The sequence below is a fragment of the Coenobita brevimanus genome, chromosome 96 (genome assembly GCF_032717465.1).
Source record: "Coenobita brevimanus isolate Jiangsu-jjx chromosome 96, ASM3271746v2, whole genome shotgun sequence".
Lineage (NCBI taxonomy): Eukaryota > Metazoa > Arthropoda > Malacostraca > Decapoda > Coenobitidae > Coenobita > Coenobita brevimanus.
Genome location: NC_137049.1, coordinates 11,380,866 through 11,401,262, shown reverse-complemented (window position 1 = coordinate 11,401,262; position 20,397 = coordinate 11,380,866). Strand labels below are relative to the sequence as shown.

Below are 20,397 nucleotides of genomic sequence, written 5' to 3'. Positions count from 1 at the left end.
ATAAATGGTATACCTTCATCTTCGCTGGTGTTTATAACATAAGATAGGCTAAGAAAAAAACAGAAAACTGATGAGTAAAAGTACAGAAATGCAGTGAAAATATATAGTGTTCGAGTAAAACTTACCTTCATATTACTTCCCATCATTCTCATGCAAAATTCTGCTGGCACCTTTCAAGAGTTAAGGAATGTCTAGATGCTGAATTTCATGAGCTTTCTCTCTGTCACTTCGAAATTTCGAAATGACCAATAGTATTTGAATAAACTGAAAAAAAAAATAAAAATAAAAACATGAGTCAGTGCTATCAGTGCAAAAGAGGGGAGGATTTGAATAATTTACAAAAAAAAATAAAAACAAAAACTCATGAGTCAATCCTATCAATGCAAAAGAGGGGAGGGACAGAGGGAGTGAGGGGGCGGACAGGAGGGTATGGAGGAGGGACGGAAGCAAGTGAGAAGCAAGGCTGTGGGCAGGATTTTCACCCCTCTGTAACGAGGCGGACAGACACTTTTACTGTACGGTACAATTACTCATGGCTTGTGGTCTGTTAAACGCATGGTGGCCATTCGGAAACAAAACTCCTGGTGACCAGCTAAGTTTGGATGTTCGGTAGAGAAGCGGAGAGCCACTGTCACCGAACACGTACTCGCGGTTTGTGGTCTGCGTTCAATGCATATTAGCGGTTGGAAAAACTTAGCCCGCTGGCTGCATGACTTTGGACATTCGTTGGGGATGCGTACGGACGTTTTTACACAGTTGAGGGTTACGGTCATATTACTCTGGTGTTGGAGGTTTCCTGGGAGTGATTGGACCAGCATACGAATTTGACCATTCAGTACATGGGTGGACGGACATTTTAGCTCTGGTTGTGGGTTACAGCCTATTTTCCGCTCACGGCTCGAGCCCAGGAGCCACAAAACCGAATGTTTTAACATGTCAGCTGGCCAGCTGAAAATATCGGGGACTTTTACATCCGGATAATAACAAGTAAATTCGGATAACAGTTTAATATACCCAAGGTCCAGTATCTGATAATGAACACTTCTCGATAAATGAGGTATTACTGTATGTATATATATATATATATATATATATATATATATATATATATATATATATATATATATATATATATATATATATATATTTCATATAATACAATGAAGCTGTGTATGCATGTCTGTGCATCTGATAATTTCATTCCCCAGAACGGTAATAGATATTGACCTAATTCTTTTTGCATTAGGTCAGGATAATTCCAGGGAGTGTCAGAAAAATACCTCCCCAAATTTTGGCAATTGTGCACAGTGGAACAGCGCAAAATAGTCAGAAGTTGCTACATGCAAAATATGCGAAAATAATTTTTCGACTTTTTGGTCAGAATTGGTCATTGTAGATTCAGTAATGATTTCCGACTTTCTGGCCACAATTTGTCGTTGTGGGCTCAACAACGTTATGGAAACAAAGATAATAATGTTTCCAAACATTTGTGATGGGAAGACTATTAGTTAGTCCTGCAAATTTTTGCAGGCAAGGACTAGTATATATATATATATATATATATATATATATATATCTGTGTGTGTGTGTGTGTGTGTGTGTGTGTGTGTGTGTGTGTGTGTGTGTGTACAGTAATGTTTATATGAAGAGATAATAATAATGGAAGCATTATGTTAAGCCCGGAAACTGTGATGATTAATGATTTAAGTGGCTGGCTAATATTTCATATTGTGCACATTCTTGCACCAGTAGAACACTTTGTGCGAAAATAGCATTTAAATACTGTATACTGTGTGTGCTTATTCTATGCCTGAAGTTTAGTGCCTATAGTACTGTATGTTGAAATAGTCTGCAGATATGCCAAATATGGTATGATGTGCTATTAAAACTAGTGACCCTCTCTGCAGCTGTGCTGAGCGACAGACCCTTGCACCGAGCCTGGAGCCAAGCATAAGCAATGCAGTATGTCCCTGGGAACCCCCTACCCACAACATTTGCCCCTGGGAGGCCATTGAACCACCTCCTCCTCGCACTCACCAGCCTCAGCCACAACAACAGCCACAACCACAGTCACAGCCACACCCACAACCAGCTAAGATGCCAGAAGAGAGACTGACTTACCCTAAAGTGCGACCGGATCGCTCTAAGTCTGTTGATGTTAGTTCTTTACCTAAGCGTCAGGGGTCAGTCTCTGTGGCACCTAGTCTAGGTGCAGAGCTCATAGAAGGGCAGCCTTCAGCTGCCATTTGCCCATGGGAATCCCAAGAGCTGCCTAATCGTTCTACAGAGAAATCAAAGTCAATTGATGTGGATGTTGTCCCATGGGAGGCAAGTGAACCCATCAAAAAATCATCAACAAGTTCATCCCCAGAAACAACAGGGTGGGAACCAGCAGCAGCTCCAGTACCTGTCAAACCTTTGCACCAGGTTGGTAAGGCTGCAGCTAGACCAATTTGTGAAAGAATTGTTTCAATCCAAGTTTGCCCTTGGAAGGAGGCTGATGAAGAACTTTCATGCAGTGAATATCAGAGTACAAGTGGCAGGCAGCATGTCAGGCATCCAAGTGAGGACAGTATAGGAAGGGAAGAAGAAACACCAAAGTCAAAGGAAAACTACCCTAGTGTAAGTTGCAGCAGCAGTGAGAAGCCAATGAGTCTCCCTGTGGCTGAAGGTCGCCCTGGTGTGGCCAGTGAGGGCACTTCATCTCCTTCTTCAACTTGTTCATCATCCAGCCACAGTGAACCTCGACGCATTAAAATAGATTACACTGTAAAGTCAGGTCACTTACCTGGACAGTATGGCCTCCCCATCACATCATCTCCAGCAGGCAGTACATCACCAGGGGCTCAGCCAGTGGCCACAACCTTCAGCAGTGGTAGTGGTAGCACCACCAGCAGCGGCAGCACAGGCCAACAACACACACGGCCAGAGTCTCCACAAGACCCAGGAAAGCTACTGTGTCCCAGTGAAGGTGGCAGTAAACCTACTTCCCCAAAGATGGCCAGCAGTGTGGTGGCGCCATGGGAAGATAATCCACCACAGAAGGTGACCGACATCTGCCCCTGGGAGGATGAGTAAGTGGCTGTGCTTTCTCTCTGCCATGGCTGTTATCCTCATTCTTTTGTTTACTTTTCAACTCTGAGGTAAGATCATGAACTGAGCTGACTGTAATCATCACAACAAACTTGCCCATAGAGCAGTCAGTAAAAAAGAAATTAAATTTATAAAGTTTGTGTCATTTAAGAAAGGTAATGCAAGAATAGTGTTATTAATCAAATGTTTGAAAGTGGCAATGCAAGATGATTAGACAGGCATATGCATGGTTATGACTTCTGACAATATAAACTGCAACACCTCAGTGTTGCCATGATCTATCTCTTTAAATTTAATTGTAAATACTATTCTTATCTCTTGTTTAATCCACTATAATTAGCCTAGAAAGACATTTTATAGAAAGCGATTTATGAAAATCCACATTACAGCAAATAACTTGATCGCACCTCATTCCTTAGAAGACAGTGCAACAAATTAACACTTGTTTGTACAAGTTGTGTACATACCGAAATAGCTTGAGCCACTACACCCTGACTCTTACTGCATGAACATTTCTTTCTGCTGACATCTCTCGAATTACCATTCTTTAATCTTAAGGAAGGCACATCACAACCATGCTGAATCCAGCTAACTGCTAAACTACATAACTCAAGCATCATTCTGTGTATACAGTAGCTGTAGTCTTATCCCAGAATAAATCACACATTTCTAGAGCACTATAATATAATGGAACTTTATCTTTGGATAAATGAAGACAGCACAGGACTGCATAGAAAAAAAGTTTGAGTATTGTAATACTGCAAATGGGAGCTTCAGGCAGGTATGTGGGATCCTTCCTTAGGTTTTAAAAAGTGGCCTGGGAGCATTTCGAGGGCAGTGTGTGTTCCCCGACCCCGTCTCCTGTGTGAGTGTCAGGGGCAAGGTGTTCACGGGAGGTGAAGGCTGATGATCTGAGTGGGTCAAATGTTCACCTTCACCAGTCATTTCTCATTCCCTCACTACCCACATCACAGCATTATCCACATTGTATCACTTCGATTTTTTCAGTAGATAGTCCACCTTCCTCCACTTCTTACTCATCCTTTTCACACTGTCCATCCTCTGTTACTCAATTTCATGACCTTCCAGTCTTCACCTCTTTCTCATTCTTTTTCAGTCATAATTTTTCTCTTACTCCGTACGTAAATTACACATTTACTATAATTTGCAATTGCAGTACTATACAGTTCTCACTGATGAACAATGTCTATCTCAATACTCCATTTTCTATCTGACCTCTCACTTCTTGCTCACAGCTCAAGGTTAACACTTAGTTTGGCACTTTGATTACTTGAGCTCCGTCCTCAGCTAAAGAAAATTATTACCAATAGCCAGAATGAAATACTGAGTTGCCCTCAAACTAAAGAATTTAACATGGTTTTCCCTAAATATGGGACTCCTCTTTTAATAAACAACACCTAACTTCAGAAGTACACTACTGTCATATATCACATTCATCACTCATGCATCTTTTTTTCAAATCACATCCTCTTTTTCATGATCCTTCTTACCATGCCCCCTTACACCTACATCCTCATAAGCTTCATCTATTACCATTGTTCTTATCATTACACATTCACTTTTACCTCCCCTAAACAGTATACTCAGCTTCATTTCATGCACTAGCCTTTCCGTTATCTTCACATACTCATATGTACAGTACACCATACACACTCAGTTTCATTACACCCTTGCGCATTTTCTTTTACTTTACCGTCACACACTTCATGGCCTCTTCCTCATACTTTCCTTGACCTTATCCTTACACTCATATTCACCTAACCTCTCACATCCACCTTCATCCTCTTCCCTCGCATACTCACCTAACTCAGCTTTTCCTGTACCTACTCACATCTAATAACTCACACTTTTTTTTTATCCCTACATATCCACCAAGTTAAGTCAGTGCCCACTTCACTATCCCCATGCATGTTCCTTCTACTGTTTGCCTTACATGCTGTAGAGCATATTTGTTTATTTTTATTTATTTATCATTTATTGATTTTGGTTTATTTATTAACTGTTGCTCTTAATGTTGTATTCGCAGCATTTGTGTACAGTAGACATTGCCTGACCAAGGGGGAAAAAGACTGTACAGCCTAAAAAAAAATCAGTATTTTTCAGTAATATATCTCTCATCTCTCTCAGGCTTAGTCCCCAGTGTTGATAATCTACTGAACTGTAAAAACAGTTATATTCAATGCATGCATACTTTCATGTTCTGAGCCACAATAAAGCCCTCACAGTTACAAATAAACCTACAGTATTAAAAGACGTGTGAGATTTGGTGTTGGAGTATTTCAGTATGGAGGGAGATGTGAACCTGATCTAGGTTTTGCTGGGTATCCTTGGAAGTAGGGGATTATGAATATCACCTACTTATTCCTTGCATGCAATAAACAGCACAGCAGATAAAAGAAGCTAGAATGAGGGAGTGGAAGCTGGTTTTGCCTTTTGCATTGCATGGAGGAAGGATATTTCAACCTTACTCGCCGATGCTTACATTCCAAGTAGCCATATACCTTATACAGAACAGGAAAGTGGGGACTGCTGTACTTATAGCTACCTTTCTTCATCTCCTCTTGTTCCCAAGAGGTTACAGAGCCTTGCTCTAGATATCCCTATAATACAGTATTTGAACATGTGAATTTGGGAATGGATGATGACGGTGATGATCTAAATCATGAGTACAGTTAGATTACAAGGCATCTATACAGTACAGCTCTGCAGTCGCAGTATATTGTAATAGCTACATTATGTAGTAGGTGTACACTGGCGGTCAAAAGCTGTCCTGATCCCAGTCACAACATGAACCTCTACCAACTGAGGTTCGAACAACGATGCTTCGGGAGGAAGGGGATGCGAGGTGCCGGGGTGGCAGGAGACGGGGTCAGAGGGAGGGATTCAGTGTCCAGATCCATGGGATGACAAGTAACCAATATTGCCATGATCTCAATATGATTCACTGATGAGGTTATACTAAATCAATAAATATGAACATGATGATATACAGGTAACTACATACTCTGCGAGACATAATTTTTTAAAAGGTGATTAAGAGAATCATGGTTAGTACTACCATGTTTCTCAATCCTCGCAGCGTTGAAGCAGTCAGTTTGTATTTCATTTTTTAAATCATCGTTCGCATAACTGTGATTCTTTGGTTTCTTTGTAGAGGGGCCAGTCTTAGTTATCATTTGATATTAAACTTTTCAGTGTATATTATGGTCATACATTTCTGTCTTTAATAAGGTTATAATTCATACCACACTTACAGGTATACCACCGTTATTTTGAATCTTATGGCAAAAGCCTGTATCATTTCAATCAGTTTCGGGAGAAGGTGCTCGGGATAATTTAGAAAATATATCGGCAAATTTTAATTTAGAGAAAACTGAAACACAAACGCTTTTATATAAATCAAACACTACTAATGACACACAGTAAAGTAGTTAGTGTATTTATGATATAGATTAGGAACATTACTATTTACATATACAAGTAACTCATTTTGACTGTATAAGAAAAACATTCATATATAATTACACTAATTTATGGTAACCCTAGGAAACATAAGGGTGATATTGACATAAACATAATACCAGGCTTTTGGTAAATCATTGCCTACAGTATATACATATAGAATACATACGGTATTACTTTCATTATGAAAGCTATCTCACACGGAATCGAAGAAAATTACATAATCAAGCATTCAAATGATGCAAACACATCAATACAAGGTAGGTCCAGCAACCTTGAGCTTGAACAACTTCATCAAAACCCTCTGGGTAGGGACGCCACTAAATTATGACAAATATTTGGACGGTTCCTCACAGACTCCCAAACCTCAAGGGCTTTACGTTCTACAGCTTGAATACTTTTCTCTTCACTCACGTCCCAGTCCTTGCACGTACTGGCCCATAAATCTCGATTGAGTTTAGATCACAACCCTTTGAGGGCCAATCGAGGACTTCCACTTCCGGGTGTTGATTTAACCAATCCTTTAACATTGTGCACATATACAGTACACAGGACTCCTGTCGTGAACAAGTCTAATAGGATGAGGAAGTGGGATTGCCGTATTTCGCGCGGATGGTAATAAAACGTTTTCTAACAAGTCAATGTATTTTTGCTCTGTAAAGCTTCCTTCTATTTTCGTCAATTCTCCAGGTCCATTCTATCCCCCAAATGATAGGTTCACCCGCCCACTTTTGCCCTTCCGTATGTTTTTCATCTCATACTTATGTTTACTGGTCTCCAGCACGTTGGAGCCCCTGCTTCCACCGACGTGAAGCATTTCTCATCAGTAAATATTACTGTTCAAAAAATCTACGTCTGCTCCTTAATATTGTAGAGCAAAGCCTAGTCTACACCCTTCATTGGCTTGAAAGAGTTTTTATTTCTTGGCCGTCCTGTAACAGTAAACGCCCATCTCGTGAATGCGTCTTCTCCTCGTCCGCTGATCGCAGGGAAGCTGTAATGTCCGCATAACCTGAACTGCTGAAAACTTTGACTACTCGTTTATCATGTCCGCTATATGGGCGATTTTGGCGAATGAGAACTCGAGGTCTTTCACTGCGAGGTTTTGTCTTCACCGAGCCCTCCATTTGCCACCGACGAATCCATCGATTCACAGTCCTGACAGAGACACCTGTGAGGAGGGCAATTTTGATACGGCCACGCAGGGTAATGCTCAGGATCGTTTGCACTCTTCCTTTCACTCATCGCATTGCCTTGCCTCTCTGCTATTTCTACAGTGAATACATTATAATGCAATAGTTGGTACTGTAGTCTTAGACTATTCATAGTTCATTGTTGATTATATTGCACGATGACACTGGTAAAACCATCTTCCACTGCCGCTCTCCTCTACATTCAAAACAACTCTCTCTCTCTCTCTCTCTCTCTCTCTGTATATATATATATATATATATATATATATATATATATATATATATATATATATATATACGAGTATGTAACCCTATCGGAGTGATACGTTTACTTGAAGCTACAGAATATGGTGAATGTTTTTGGCGTATCAGGTAGAGCCAGGATTCCGGGGGCTTGAATTAAGATTGAATGGAAGCATGGCCCATTGGACTGGGCAGACTTGGGCTGCCTGAACGTTGCTACTCCCCACCCTGCCGTTGGGTGGGAATGAAGGTCCGGATGATAATATATATATATATATATATATATATAAACAGAGAGACAGACAGACAGACAGACAGACAGACAGACAGACAGACATTCGTGCAATGAATAAGGAAAGGTTTGGAAAATGAGTATGTTTTCTGATAATCAAAAGGCTACTAATAAAGCTGGTTAGACTGTCTCTAGATAATATTTTATGCAATGAATGTCGTGGTAACCGTAGTAAAGGGAAACTTTCCACTACTACTGTTTTTTAGATCACCAGTTGGCTGTCCCTGTATTTTTGATCACATATAGCACTGGATCTAAACACGAGGTCCATGGACCCTCAGGGGAGGGAGTAAGTAGGTAGGAAGAACGAAAATGGGCGAAGAGGGTAAGGAAGGGGAAGGAAAGAGGTAGGAGGTTGTCAGGAAGGGTGAGAATGGGTGGAATAGAGATCGAGATGTAAGAGAAAGGGATGGATAAACAGGGCAATACAACAAAATAACCAGAGCTATTTATTTTTATCGAAGTTAGTAGTAGTCTGGGATATTACTATAATCTGCTTAACATCACTTCGTTCTGTCCGTTTCCTCCACCACCGAACTTCAGTGGCTGAAAATCACTACAAGAGTTCCAAGGCTGACAGTCACGTACTCTCACAGTCTCATGGAATACTTGACCATACTCATATTATTGTAAGTCATCAGTATCACAACCCAGCCTTATCAGTGAATCATTTTGGGATCATGGCAATATGGGTCACTTACCATCCCATTGGTGGTATCCGTCCCTCTGACCCTGTCTCCTGCCACTCCGGCACCTCGCATCCCCCTCCTCCCGAAGCACCACTGTTCGAAACTCGGTAGAGATTTATGCTGTGTCTGGGATCAGGATAGAACTTTTGACCGCCAGTGTGCTTACTTGGATCCTCCCCATCACTTCATATATTGTAAGTCAGTTCAAAGGTGTTCAAAAGAAAGAAAGAGAGAGAGAGAGAGAGAGAGAGGGGGGGGGAGAGAATGTGTGTGAGTGCATGTGTATTTACTTGGTTGTAGTGGGTTAGTGGAGGATTAGTGCCCCTTCCCAGAAAACAACTAAATAAACAGACAAAATACCTCGGACCTGGACAGACCTACAGATGATTACCATGGACTGGATAAGACATGATGAGGATGATAACTTGGAATGTGAGGGATGCAGATGATGAGGTGAAAGTGAGAGAGATTGTCCAGGTGCTTGAAGATGCAAACGTGAACATATGTGGATTGACAGACTAAAAGGAGAGACGAGAGTGTGAGAGAGTGGGAGTATGGATTGGGTATATGGCAGGAGCGGGTGAGAATGAGAGGGCAAAGGAGGGTGTATGTATTGTTGTGTGCAAGAGATGGAAGGAGAATATAAGAGTGTATGGATCAGTTGGTTCACAGATTGTGTAGGTACGACTGAATGTAGGAATACAAGCGTGGGTGATTGTATGTGTATATGCACCGATAGAAGACCGTGCAAGGAGAGTGAAAGACGAGTTCTGGGCAAATGTGGAGGCACGCACGAAAAAGTCTGAGAGGAGTGAGAGTGTTTTTGACTGGAGATAATATGAATGGAAAGGTAGGGAATGTGAAAGTGGATGGAGTAGTTGGTGAGTGGGGTGTGTCTGCAGAAGTGGATGAGAATGGTACACATAGTGCTCTAGTGGACATTTGTGTGGGGAGGGCATTGATGATCGCCAATACCCACTTTGGGCACAAAATTACATGGCACGTGGTGAGAAGGGTCGGTGCTGAGCTAAAAGACTGAAAAGCAGTGATTGATTATTCGAGTGTGGATGACAGAATACAAATGTGCTGGATTAGTAGAAGGAGAGAAGCACAGGAGGAAGCGGTCCATACAAATAGGGTAGAGAAGTTGCACGAGGATGAAAAAAAGGCAAAATATAAGGGAGAAGTGGAGGAGCGATTGGATAAGTATGATTTGGAACAGATGAGAGAGGTGGAAGGTGCATGCTAGGTATTCAAATAGGAAATACTGTATGTGTAGCATATGAGGAGGTGTGTGGGATGTAGAGAAGATGAAAGAGGGTGCAAGGAATAGCATGGTGAAATGAAGCTGTAGCACAAAAGAATAAAGCATATAATGAGAGTATAGGAAGAACAGGCATGGAGTAAGTTGAGAGACTGAATAGAGAGTTACATGTAGAGAAGAGGAGAGAGGTGAAAAGATAAGTAAGACTAAGGAGAGGGTGGATGTGGAGTTTGTAAGGAATTTGAGTGTAAAAAGGAGGGAATGTAAGAAAAGGTTCTGCAAGGAGGTTAAGAGAGTAAGACAGGGTGATAAAGAAGGTAGTAGGGGAGTGACAGATAAAAATGTCAGAATGCTGGTGGAGAAGGGAGAAAAGGTGAGCAGGTGGAGAGAACATTTTAAGGAATCGTTAAAGATAGAGAATGAAAGTAACAAGAGTATAAGTGGCTGGGAAATGGCTGGGAAAAAGAGAGACGAGAAGGGAAGAAGAGACAGTAGACTGGAAGTAGTGAAAGCAGTGACGAAAGTCAAAATGGGAAAGTCCGAGGAGTTGATGGAGTGTGTGGTGAAATAATAAAACACGGGCGGCAGACAGTAGTAGAATGAACACGAAAGATGTGCAGACTGGCTTGGGAGGAATGTAGGGTCCTGGAATATTGAATATCAGGTATAATGTGCGAAGGAAAAAGGGAAAAAAGAAGTGTGTGGTAATCGCAGAAGCATTTGTCTTTTTAGTGTAATCTATCTATCTATATATATACCTAGGCTGGTTCCCCCAAGGAAAGGGAGGTAGCCGAGACAGGACGACACACTCCCCATTTACTCATCCATTCAAACACATTCATTCGCATCTTAGCCCCAAAGGGGAGAACGGACAGATCCTCACCGCACCACACCGCACAAGGGTCAACTGCGCAATGCAATCAGTGACATCCGCAGCAGGGCCCGACAGCAGAACTGGTTTACCCCTGCCACATCATAACAGACCCATCCCCTTACCCGCACCTGACCTGACTAGCTGATCAGACCAAATGGGGGAGAATATCCTCTCAGTGCTGCGTCATCACTTATTCATTCACAATTTCTCTCCATTTATTTCCGTCACGCACAGCCACTCTACCTTGTTCAACAGACATCCTTTTCACATCCAGCGCTCTCTTCACGCTGTCCATCCATCCTATTCGTGGTCTTCCTCTCAGCCTTACACCTCTCACATCAGATCTAGTTATCTTTTTCACCAATCGCTCATTATCCATTCTCTCCATATGCCCAAACCATCGCAACACCCTCTGCTCAACTCTACCAGCCATCTCCCGAATAACTCCAGCTCTTCTTCGCACTTCATCATTTCGCACTCGATCCATACGAGTCACTCCACACATACTCCTGAGACACCTCATCTTCATTACATTCAAACTTTTCCTCTCTGCTACACCCATATTCCATGTTTCAGCCCCATATAACGCAGTCGGTACCACAACACCCTCATACAGCCTTCTCTTTACATCCATTCTAAGCGAACGACATCTAAACACTTTTTTCATTCCTCCCAGCACCTTTCCTACTTCATTTATTCTAAACTTCACTTCTGCATCAATTCTTCCATCCACAGCAACACGTGACCCTAGATATTTAAAACACTCTACCTCCTCAAGCAACTCACCATTCAGAACTATATTCATCCCCCTACCATCTACCAACCTCGTACACTTCATCACTTTACTCTTATTCTCATTTACTTTCAATTTCCTCCTTTCATACACCCTTCCAAACTCCTCTACCAACTGTCTCAATCTTTCCTCTGAATCAGCCACCAGTGCAGTATCCTCTGCAAACAGTAGCTGCTTCAGATTCCATTCTCCACCATCACCATTCATCAGACTCAGACCTCCGCCTAAAACTCTTGCATTCACCTCCCTTACAACACCATCCATGTAAATATTAAACAACTAAGGCGACATCACACATCTCTGTCGCAGCCCCACTCTCACGGGAAACCAATCACTCACAGCATTTCCCACTCTTACACATGCTCTACTATTTACATAAAAACTTTTCACCCCTTTTAGTAACCTACCATCAAGTCCATACAGTCCATAAAGCCTCCCTATCAGTTCTATCATATGCTTTCTCTAAATCCATGAATGCCCAAAACACATCCTTGCCTTTCGCTAAATACTTTTCACACACTTGTCTTACAGCAAACAACTGATCCATGCATCCCCTTCCTTTCCCAAAGCCACACTGCTCATCACCAATCACTCCCTCTGTACCCTCTCTAACTCTCATAATTAACACTCTGCCATAAACCTTACCTACAACACTCAACAGACTTATACCTCTAAAGCTAGTACATTCATACTTATCACCCTTGCCTTTATACAACGGGACCACACAAGCACTTGCCCAGTCAACTGGCACCATACCTTTCACAAAGCACACATTCAACAATCTTACTAACCAGTCAACAATAGTCACTCCACCACCCTTCAGGCATTCCACAGCACACCCATCCATACCTGCAGCTTTCCCTGTTTTCATTTCCTTTACTGCCTTCTCCACTTCCTCCTTCGTGATCAAAGAATCATTCAACTCTCCCAACACATTTATTCCTTGCACCCTTCCATCCGCCACAATCTCAGCCACCCTTTCCTCCTCTACATTTAACAATCTTTCTAAATACTCTGCCAATCTCTTCCTTACTGCATCCATCTCAATTAACATCCCTTTCACTACCAGACCCATATGCACTCACAAACACCCGCAACTCACGTTCAAATTTCACTTTCACCCACATCAGTCTCGATGACACCTCCTTCCATTCAATCACACACTGCTGTACTTCCGGACTCACTAACTAGGCCACACCTTCTCTTGCCCTTCCTCTATCAACACCTGATAATCTTCCATTCACACTTCCAAACATAGACTCACCCTTCCCTTTCATCTTCGTTTCACTCAAAGCTAACACATCCAACTTTCTTCTCACAAACATTCTTCCAACCTCCTCCCTTTTAGCCTCAGTCGTACTACATCCACACACATTCATAGACCCAATCCTCAGGGTACGGGGATAACTCCATCCCCCATCCCTTTCTCTGGCCTGTCTCTTTTTAGGAACTAAAAAACAGACGAGGGGGTCCCTAGTCCCCTCACCCCGCCCCTTTTAGTCGCCTTTTACGACACGCAGGGAATGCGGTGACGGTATTTTTCCTAACACAACCTGGCCGCAGAGTAGTAGTAGTACCACCCCATAGTGCGGCCAGATTGTGTCCCCCCCGCCACAGAGTTAGGGAAATAAGAGAGGAGTTGGTTGGATTAGGAATAGGGAGGTCTTAGGCAAGGAAGAGGTTGTGTAGATCAGATATTCATTGTAAGGTGTTTAGTGGAAAAGTTTATAAGAAGGGAAAAAAGTTGTATACTGCCTTCATGGATTTGGAGAAAGCATATGACAGAGTGGATGGACAAAAAAAAAATGTGGCAAATATTAAAATTATATGGAGTAAATGGGAAGCTGTTGAATGCCGTGAAGGATATGTATGAGGGCACTAGGGCTGCAGTGTGTGTGGATGGTTAACTGAGTGAGTTTTTTTTTTAAATCTGAACGTTGGATTGAAACAGGGATGTGTCATGTACCTTGGTTTTTCAATTTGTAAATGGATGAGGTCTTAAAAAAGGTATGAGGTCAGTTCAGAAAGTATCCAACCTTAGGCTCTGAAAAAATAAATAGCTAACCTGTTGAGCTAGGACACTAATCACCCTCAAAACAGGAACCTTCTGACTTGACACACGTAGCCCAGCGTTCTTTCCACTGCCTCAAACATTTTTCAAAGTCGGTTTTCAGTAGGCTATCTTCTGCAGATGCTTTGTCACATTCCTCATGATCTCTTCTCTCATATGAACGTTGTTCAAGACATGGAGTGTGCAAATCATGATCCAGACTTTCTGAAGACTGTTGTCACTGGAGAAGAGACTTGGATGTACGAGTACGACCCAAAAACCAAACCACAGTCGTTCCATTGGAAGTATGCAGGGTCGCCTCGGCCAAAAACGCACGACAGGTCCACAGCAAGGTGAACTGCACTCGCATGTTTGACTGTTTTCTTTAACTACCTTGGTGTTGTTCATTACCAATATGCACCAGTAGGTCACACTGTCAACAGACATTACTACCTCGACGTAATCTGTCATCTTCGTGACGCAGTTCAGCGGAAGAGAACACACCTCTGGAAAGCAGTAAGTTGGAAGCTGCACCACGACCAAGCCCGTACCGATTCTTCTCAACTGATTCATGAATTTTTGGCCAAGCACAACATCCCGCAGGTCAAGCAGGCTCCCTACTCACCAGACATTACTCCATGCGACTTTGATTATTTCCAAAGCTCAGAACTCCGCTAAAGAGTTACCGGTTTGAAACGAGAGAAAAGATCATGACGAATGCGATGAAGCATCTGCAGGAGATACAGAAATCCGACTTTGAAAAATGTTTCAGGGTTTAGAAAGAATGCTGGGCTATGTGTGTCAAGTAAGAAGAGACCTATCTTGAAAGGGATTAGTATCCTAGTTCAACAGGGTAGCTATCTTATATGTTTTTTTAAAGCTTAAAGTCGGATACTTTCTCAACAAAACTCGTAAAAGGTAGGGCAGTGTAGGCCCTATGTTGGAGCATCCCTAATGAGAGATGTCAACATTTCGAAACTTCCTGTTCTGTTGTTTGCAGATGATACTGTATTGTTAACCTCTATGCTGCAGCAGCCCAAAACATATGTCTGTGGCGGGAGAAAACTGGTTTAAAAAATCACGTTTTCATCATGTGTTTTGACCCATTTTTACCTAGCCAAACATTATAACATTTTATTCAGACAAAGTTTACACTCCTCACTGACGATTCGCAACCCACTCATGAAGCATAAGCATGCAGTGGACACTAAAATTGGCCGAAAAGTTCACAATATTTCAGGTGGCTCTTCTAGAATGTGTGACGCAGTCTACTGATTGGCAATTCCAGAAAGCAATATGCAGCCGAGGATTGAAATGAAAACAAAAGGGAACTGTAAAGCTTGTAAATGAGTTTGGGGGAGCATGTAAGAGCTAGAATCTAAAAGTGAATGTGGGATGAGTAATGGTGTGGTCTTCGAGAGAAATGTAGTCACTGAATACACAGTGAAGCTGGATAGTGAGGAACTGGATAATGTGAATGCATTTAACCCCTAAAGACCGCAAAATTCTCGGAGCATCTATCTACGGCCAAATTTCTCGACTCTCTCGGATTGTAATTATTTTCTTACAGATTTCAAGAGCTTGAATTTACACACCCGAAAATGTATATCTCATGCTCATTATGTCCAGTGGTTACCATACTAATGCCCGTTAAAAATAAAAATAAAAAAGTCTACTCTTGAATCTTTTTTTTTTTAATGCAAGAAAGAAAGAACCAAAGGCTAAGAGCCCATAAACCTTCCAAGGAAAAAAAAAAACAATACAAAAGAGAGCCAAATTCAAGATCCGTTCATTTCGAGATGCCTGAACACACTGCATTTGAAAGACTGGAGATCACAGGAAGTAGGAAATACAGACAGAGGGAGACAGTTCCAGACTTTCCCTGTTGCATAAATGAAGGACTGGGAGTAACGGTTAACTCTTGCATTAGAAAGTTGAACAAAAAAGGGATGAAAGTTTGTTGCTAGACAGGTGCTACGTGCCCATCTTAGCGGTGGAGGGTTGCAAGCAGACAGCTCAGAGGAGCAGTGACCATTGAAGTAGCGATAGAAAAGAGATAATCATGCAACAGTGCGGTGAAGAGACAGAAGCTGAAGGGAGCCAGTAAGAGGAAGAGAGTTAATGACTCTACACTATTGAGAAGAGCTGTATGTGGGGGGTCTCCCCACATATGACAGTTGTACTTTACACAGGGATGAATAAAACCCATGTATAAAGTCAACAACTGTGCAGGGGTAAAGAAGGTACGGAGTCAGCTTAGCACACCTAATCTCTTGGAAGCAGATTTTACAAGAGATTAAGATTATCTTTCCAACATGAGTCCCAAGAGAATGACACCCCAAGCATGTTCAAGGATGATGCAGGATTGAGCTGGATATTATTAAACATTAGTGGGTACTCCGGTGGAAGGATTTGTCGGGTTGATAGGTGTAAGAACTGAGTCTCTGATGCATTAAAAACATGATTATTTTTATTCCAGTCAGAGATAAGAGCCAAGTCAGACACTAGGTATGCCATAGCCTCATCTCTGGATTGTTGAAGTAATTGCTGAGATGGACTCTTCAGGAACCGAATGGAAAGGTGAAGGATGGAATCATCTGCGAATGAGTGGATAGGGTTAGATGTACAGCTTGGAAGGTCATCGATGAATAAAAGGAATCTGCCAGAGAATGGCTAATAACCATACAAACATAACTGTAAATAATATATAATAAATTCCTAGGCATGGAATAAGGTGAAGTAATGATCAGGAAAGGAAAACGAAATTTATAGTGGTGTGTAGCAAGAGAAAACCCCACTTCCTAGAAACAAAGGGAAAGGATGAAGGTGGAGGGAGTGTGGTGGTGGATGGAGGGAAGGGAGGTATTGCGGGTGAAGAGAAGTGGAGGAAGGGACTAAGTATGCTTGTTACGCACACCAGCTACAGTATCTAGGGGGTATATGGGGATATGGGTGGTTTGGAGGCCATAATGAGGAGAGAGCTCAGTGGGGCAGAGGTAGTTGGAGAGATGGCAGGGGGTCCCCCCCCCTAGAGGCCCAATCCGGCCATACCCCGTCAGTTGCTGTAGTTCCCATTGGCTTGGTCCTATAAACATCATAAAAATGGCGATGCTACCTACCACCAGTTGTTGGTAGGCTCTGTACCATCGACAGACATTGGACTTTATGCTACATTTTCTGAAATTGTCGTTTGGCAGACATAGGTTTTTATGGTTTAAGTACTTGTGTAGTGTGACAAGTAAGGGTGGAAGTTTAGAGGATGAAGTGCTTGGGAAGGTTCAACAGGGAAGAAAGGTTGCTGGTTCACTGAGGGCAGTGATAAGAAATAGAGAAGTGAGCATGGAGGTAAAAAAAAAGTCACTGCATGATAGTACAGTAATACCCGATTATACGATACCCCTAGATGCAGTACCCCGGCTTAGCAATGGGAGCAGAAATACCACCATACCCCACTAACAATGGCCAAACCCCGGTTTAACGATGGATTTTTTTTTTTTTTTATGATTTTGATATTTTAGACTAAAGTTGTGTGTTTAGGTGGATTTATAAACTGTTTTTAGACTTGGATTTATGTGTTTTAGCCATAGGTGGGGTAAACATTGTCATTTTGGGATACAGTTTACTAAGTTTGATTTTTCCCTGACATAAGTGACGATTTGCAGATTTTATTTGTTGGTTTCAGTGAATTTTTTACAACTGTTGGACTTAGTTTAGCTTCCTTTACAGCCGTTAAGCCATTTATATTGGCTTTTAGTTTGCTTTTGGGATCATTTGGGTGGGTTTTGGACTTGGTTTGGGGGAAAACCCAAGGCTGATAAATGTTTCCCAGTATTTTACAAGTTAAAAGTACCCCGATATATGATATCCCGCCTAATGATGGGGTTTTCCTAACCAGTTACATTGTTAAACCTGGGTATACCTGTATTGTGATCCCCACTCTAATGTATGGAAGTGCAGCTTGGACCTTGTTGGAAGGACAAAAGTCACGAATGAGAGCAGTGGAAATGAGTTATTTGAGGAGAGTATGTGGAGTTACATGGAGAGACAGACTGACAAATGAGAAGTGAAGAACTGTTGTGGTGTGGAAGTGGATGTGACAGAAAGTTTTAGGAAAAATACGAGGTCTGTTCAGAAAGTATCCAACCTCATTTTTTTTTTCTCACCAAACCATAGGAGCATAGGGGCAGGATTTTGTTTAGCTCAGTGCAGGACCTTCGTGCCCATGCATGATTAATGCCAGTTGCCACGAGTGACTCAGTGGCTGTTAGTCAGCCTGTGTTCTTCGTCAGACACCTTACACTTGTCGCATTCCCACGTTTGTCATAGTGACTGAAAAAGACGAACACTTTTACTGCATCAAATTTTGCCAAAAACTATGTGATATCCAAGTTGAAACTATCAGGGAGATCCAGCAAGTTTTGAGGAATGAAGCCATGAGGGTAACGTAAAGAAAGGAGTGATACAGTTTAAAAAATGGCCTAATACACTGTGTAACAAACTTCAAGACATTTTTTGTTTATATTGATTTTTACGCTATTTTTTATCAATATTAATGCGTGGATTAGGAATATGTGATTTATTTTTGTGTAAATCTAGAGTTACAGGAATTATGCAACAACATATGTATCATACAAGGACAGGAACTGCATCTTGTTACCATTTCGGGAATGTTGAGAATGTCAAAGAATTTATATATTTTTGGGTGTATAATATGAATATAACTAGAAAATGAGCAGACAGTAACATCAGAAGAAATGCAGGGCACATAGTATCTAGATATGCAATTTTGGTGTTGACTTTCTTCTGTAGCTGTGATGACAATCGCGCAACAGTCCCCAAACTTAATCGCCCATCATCACCTCGTTTCACCTGCCCTGATATCTGGTTTCCATCAGTAGAATGTCCTGGTGGAACCGTTCTCCATGCTCCTTATCGACTGCACCGAAGTTGCTTTTGAAGAAATCAACGTTGGAATGCAGATAGTGCAATGTGATCGACATTCTGCATCCAGGCCAGTGGAATGCGCCGATCAGGTCATCGACGAGCTGTGCGGAATTTTGGTCTCCTCTGGTTGCCAAGAAAATAATCCACAACTCCTCTGAAAGCATTCCAATTGGACTCTTCATGATCAGTCATTTTACCCTGGAGTTCACAACTTGCAAGCATTCTTTGCACTTGCGGCCCGGTGAATATGCCAGCTGTCACCTTTGCCACGCTCAGCTTGGAAACATTAATTGGATCTGCAGAAATTCATTGCCATCCTTGTCAATGGCTTTCACAGATTGTTCCAAAGACCAAGTTTTATGTGTAGCGGCAGTAGCAATACCTTCTCTCTGGAGATCACTGGAGCTCTCAGAATGTTGCAAGAGCCTCGTGTGAGACTCTCTCTGAGAGGCAAGTCTATCCTCACGAAATGTTCTGCATTGCTCCGGCTGTCCCACAAGCGTAAAATACATGACTATTTTGTATAACCACCTTGCATTCCAAGTAGGAATGAAATCATTTTAAAATCCCCTCAACCTCCCAGTTGTGATCAGAGTACTTGATCTGACAAATCTTCACATTCTCATAGCCATCTTTCATTTCTATAGAATGTGCAATTGGAATTGATGTGAGTTCATTGCCCTTATGGAAAAGTACAGCATTTAGGATCTTCACGGAACTGTCTATGAAGAGTCGCCATTCTGAGGTCTTGCAATCCACTTCCATGGCTTGGAACAAACCCTTAACATCAAAACAATAACACAACGAGGTTTCTTCACAAAATTTGAAGAAGGATGCAAACTTGCCAAGGCGATGCCTATAACTCAACTTGCAACTGGGATTCAATAAGTTCCATTCAATTAGACATGACGCCAGCAGCTTAGGACTTGGTGAGTCCTAAATCTAGGACCAAGTCATCCAGTTCTTGCTGATTGGGAAAGTGTGAAGTGTCTCTGGAACATTCTCCAACATACGATTCATCATCACTTTCCCCTCTGTCATCGACAATGTCCTCATGGTCAGCCTTTATGTCAGCCATTATGCTATATCAGCTGGCGGTAACAAGACCAGAAATAAACAATTGCCAATTGCTGACAAAAACCTAGAGATAGAAAAAAAAAAAACATACACCATTGGAATCAGCGTGGAAAACTGAGTCTAACAAGACCAAAAAATTGGATAAACAAATTCTTTGTTACACAATATCAGTCGTGAGAGATCCACATCGTGGGAGGCCATCAACTAGGAGTGCTGAAAATGTGAAGATGGACTGTGATTTGATCATGGGAAATCGTCGGTTGACTGTCAGAGAAATTGCTAATGAAATTGGAATCAGTGATGGATCAGCAATGGATGATTTGGGCATGCGAAGAGTCACCACAAAGTTCGTTCCAGAGCTCCTTTCACGTGGACAGCAAGCTCTGTGGATCAACGTTGCTC

General features: G+C 41.9%; 1 protein-coding gene across 8 annotated transcripts in view; it reads left to right on the top strand.

Moving 5' to 3' along the window:
- The window catches only part of LOC145413381 (uncharacterized), a 1,646,837-nt gene that overhangs the window by 1,470,222 nt on the left and 156,218 nt on the right, over positions 1 to 20,397 (top strand). For all 8 annotated transcript variants that reach the window (XM_080283066.1, XM_080283067.1, XM_080283065.1 and 5 more), the window contains one exon: positions 1,908 to 3,074. In XM_080283066.1, the coding sequence (XP_080139192.1) occupies positions 1,908 to 3,074 (1,167 nt within the window). The remainder of the gene's footprint in view (positions 1 to 1,907; positions 3,075 to 20,397) is intronic.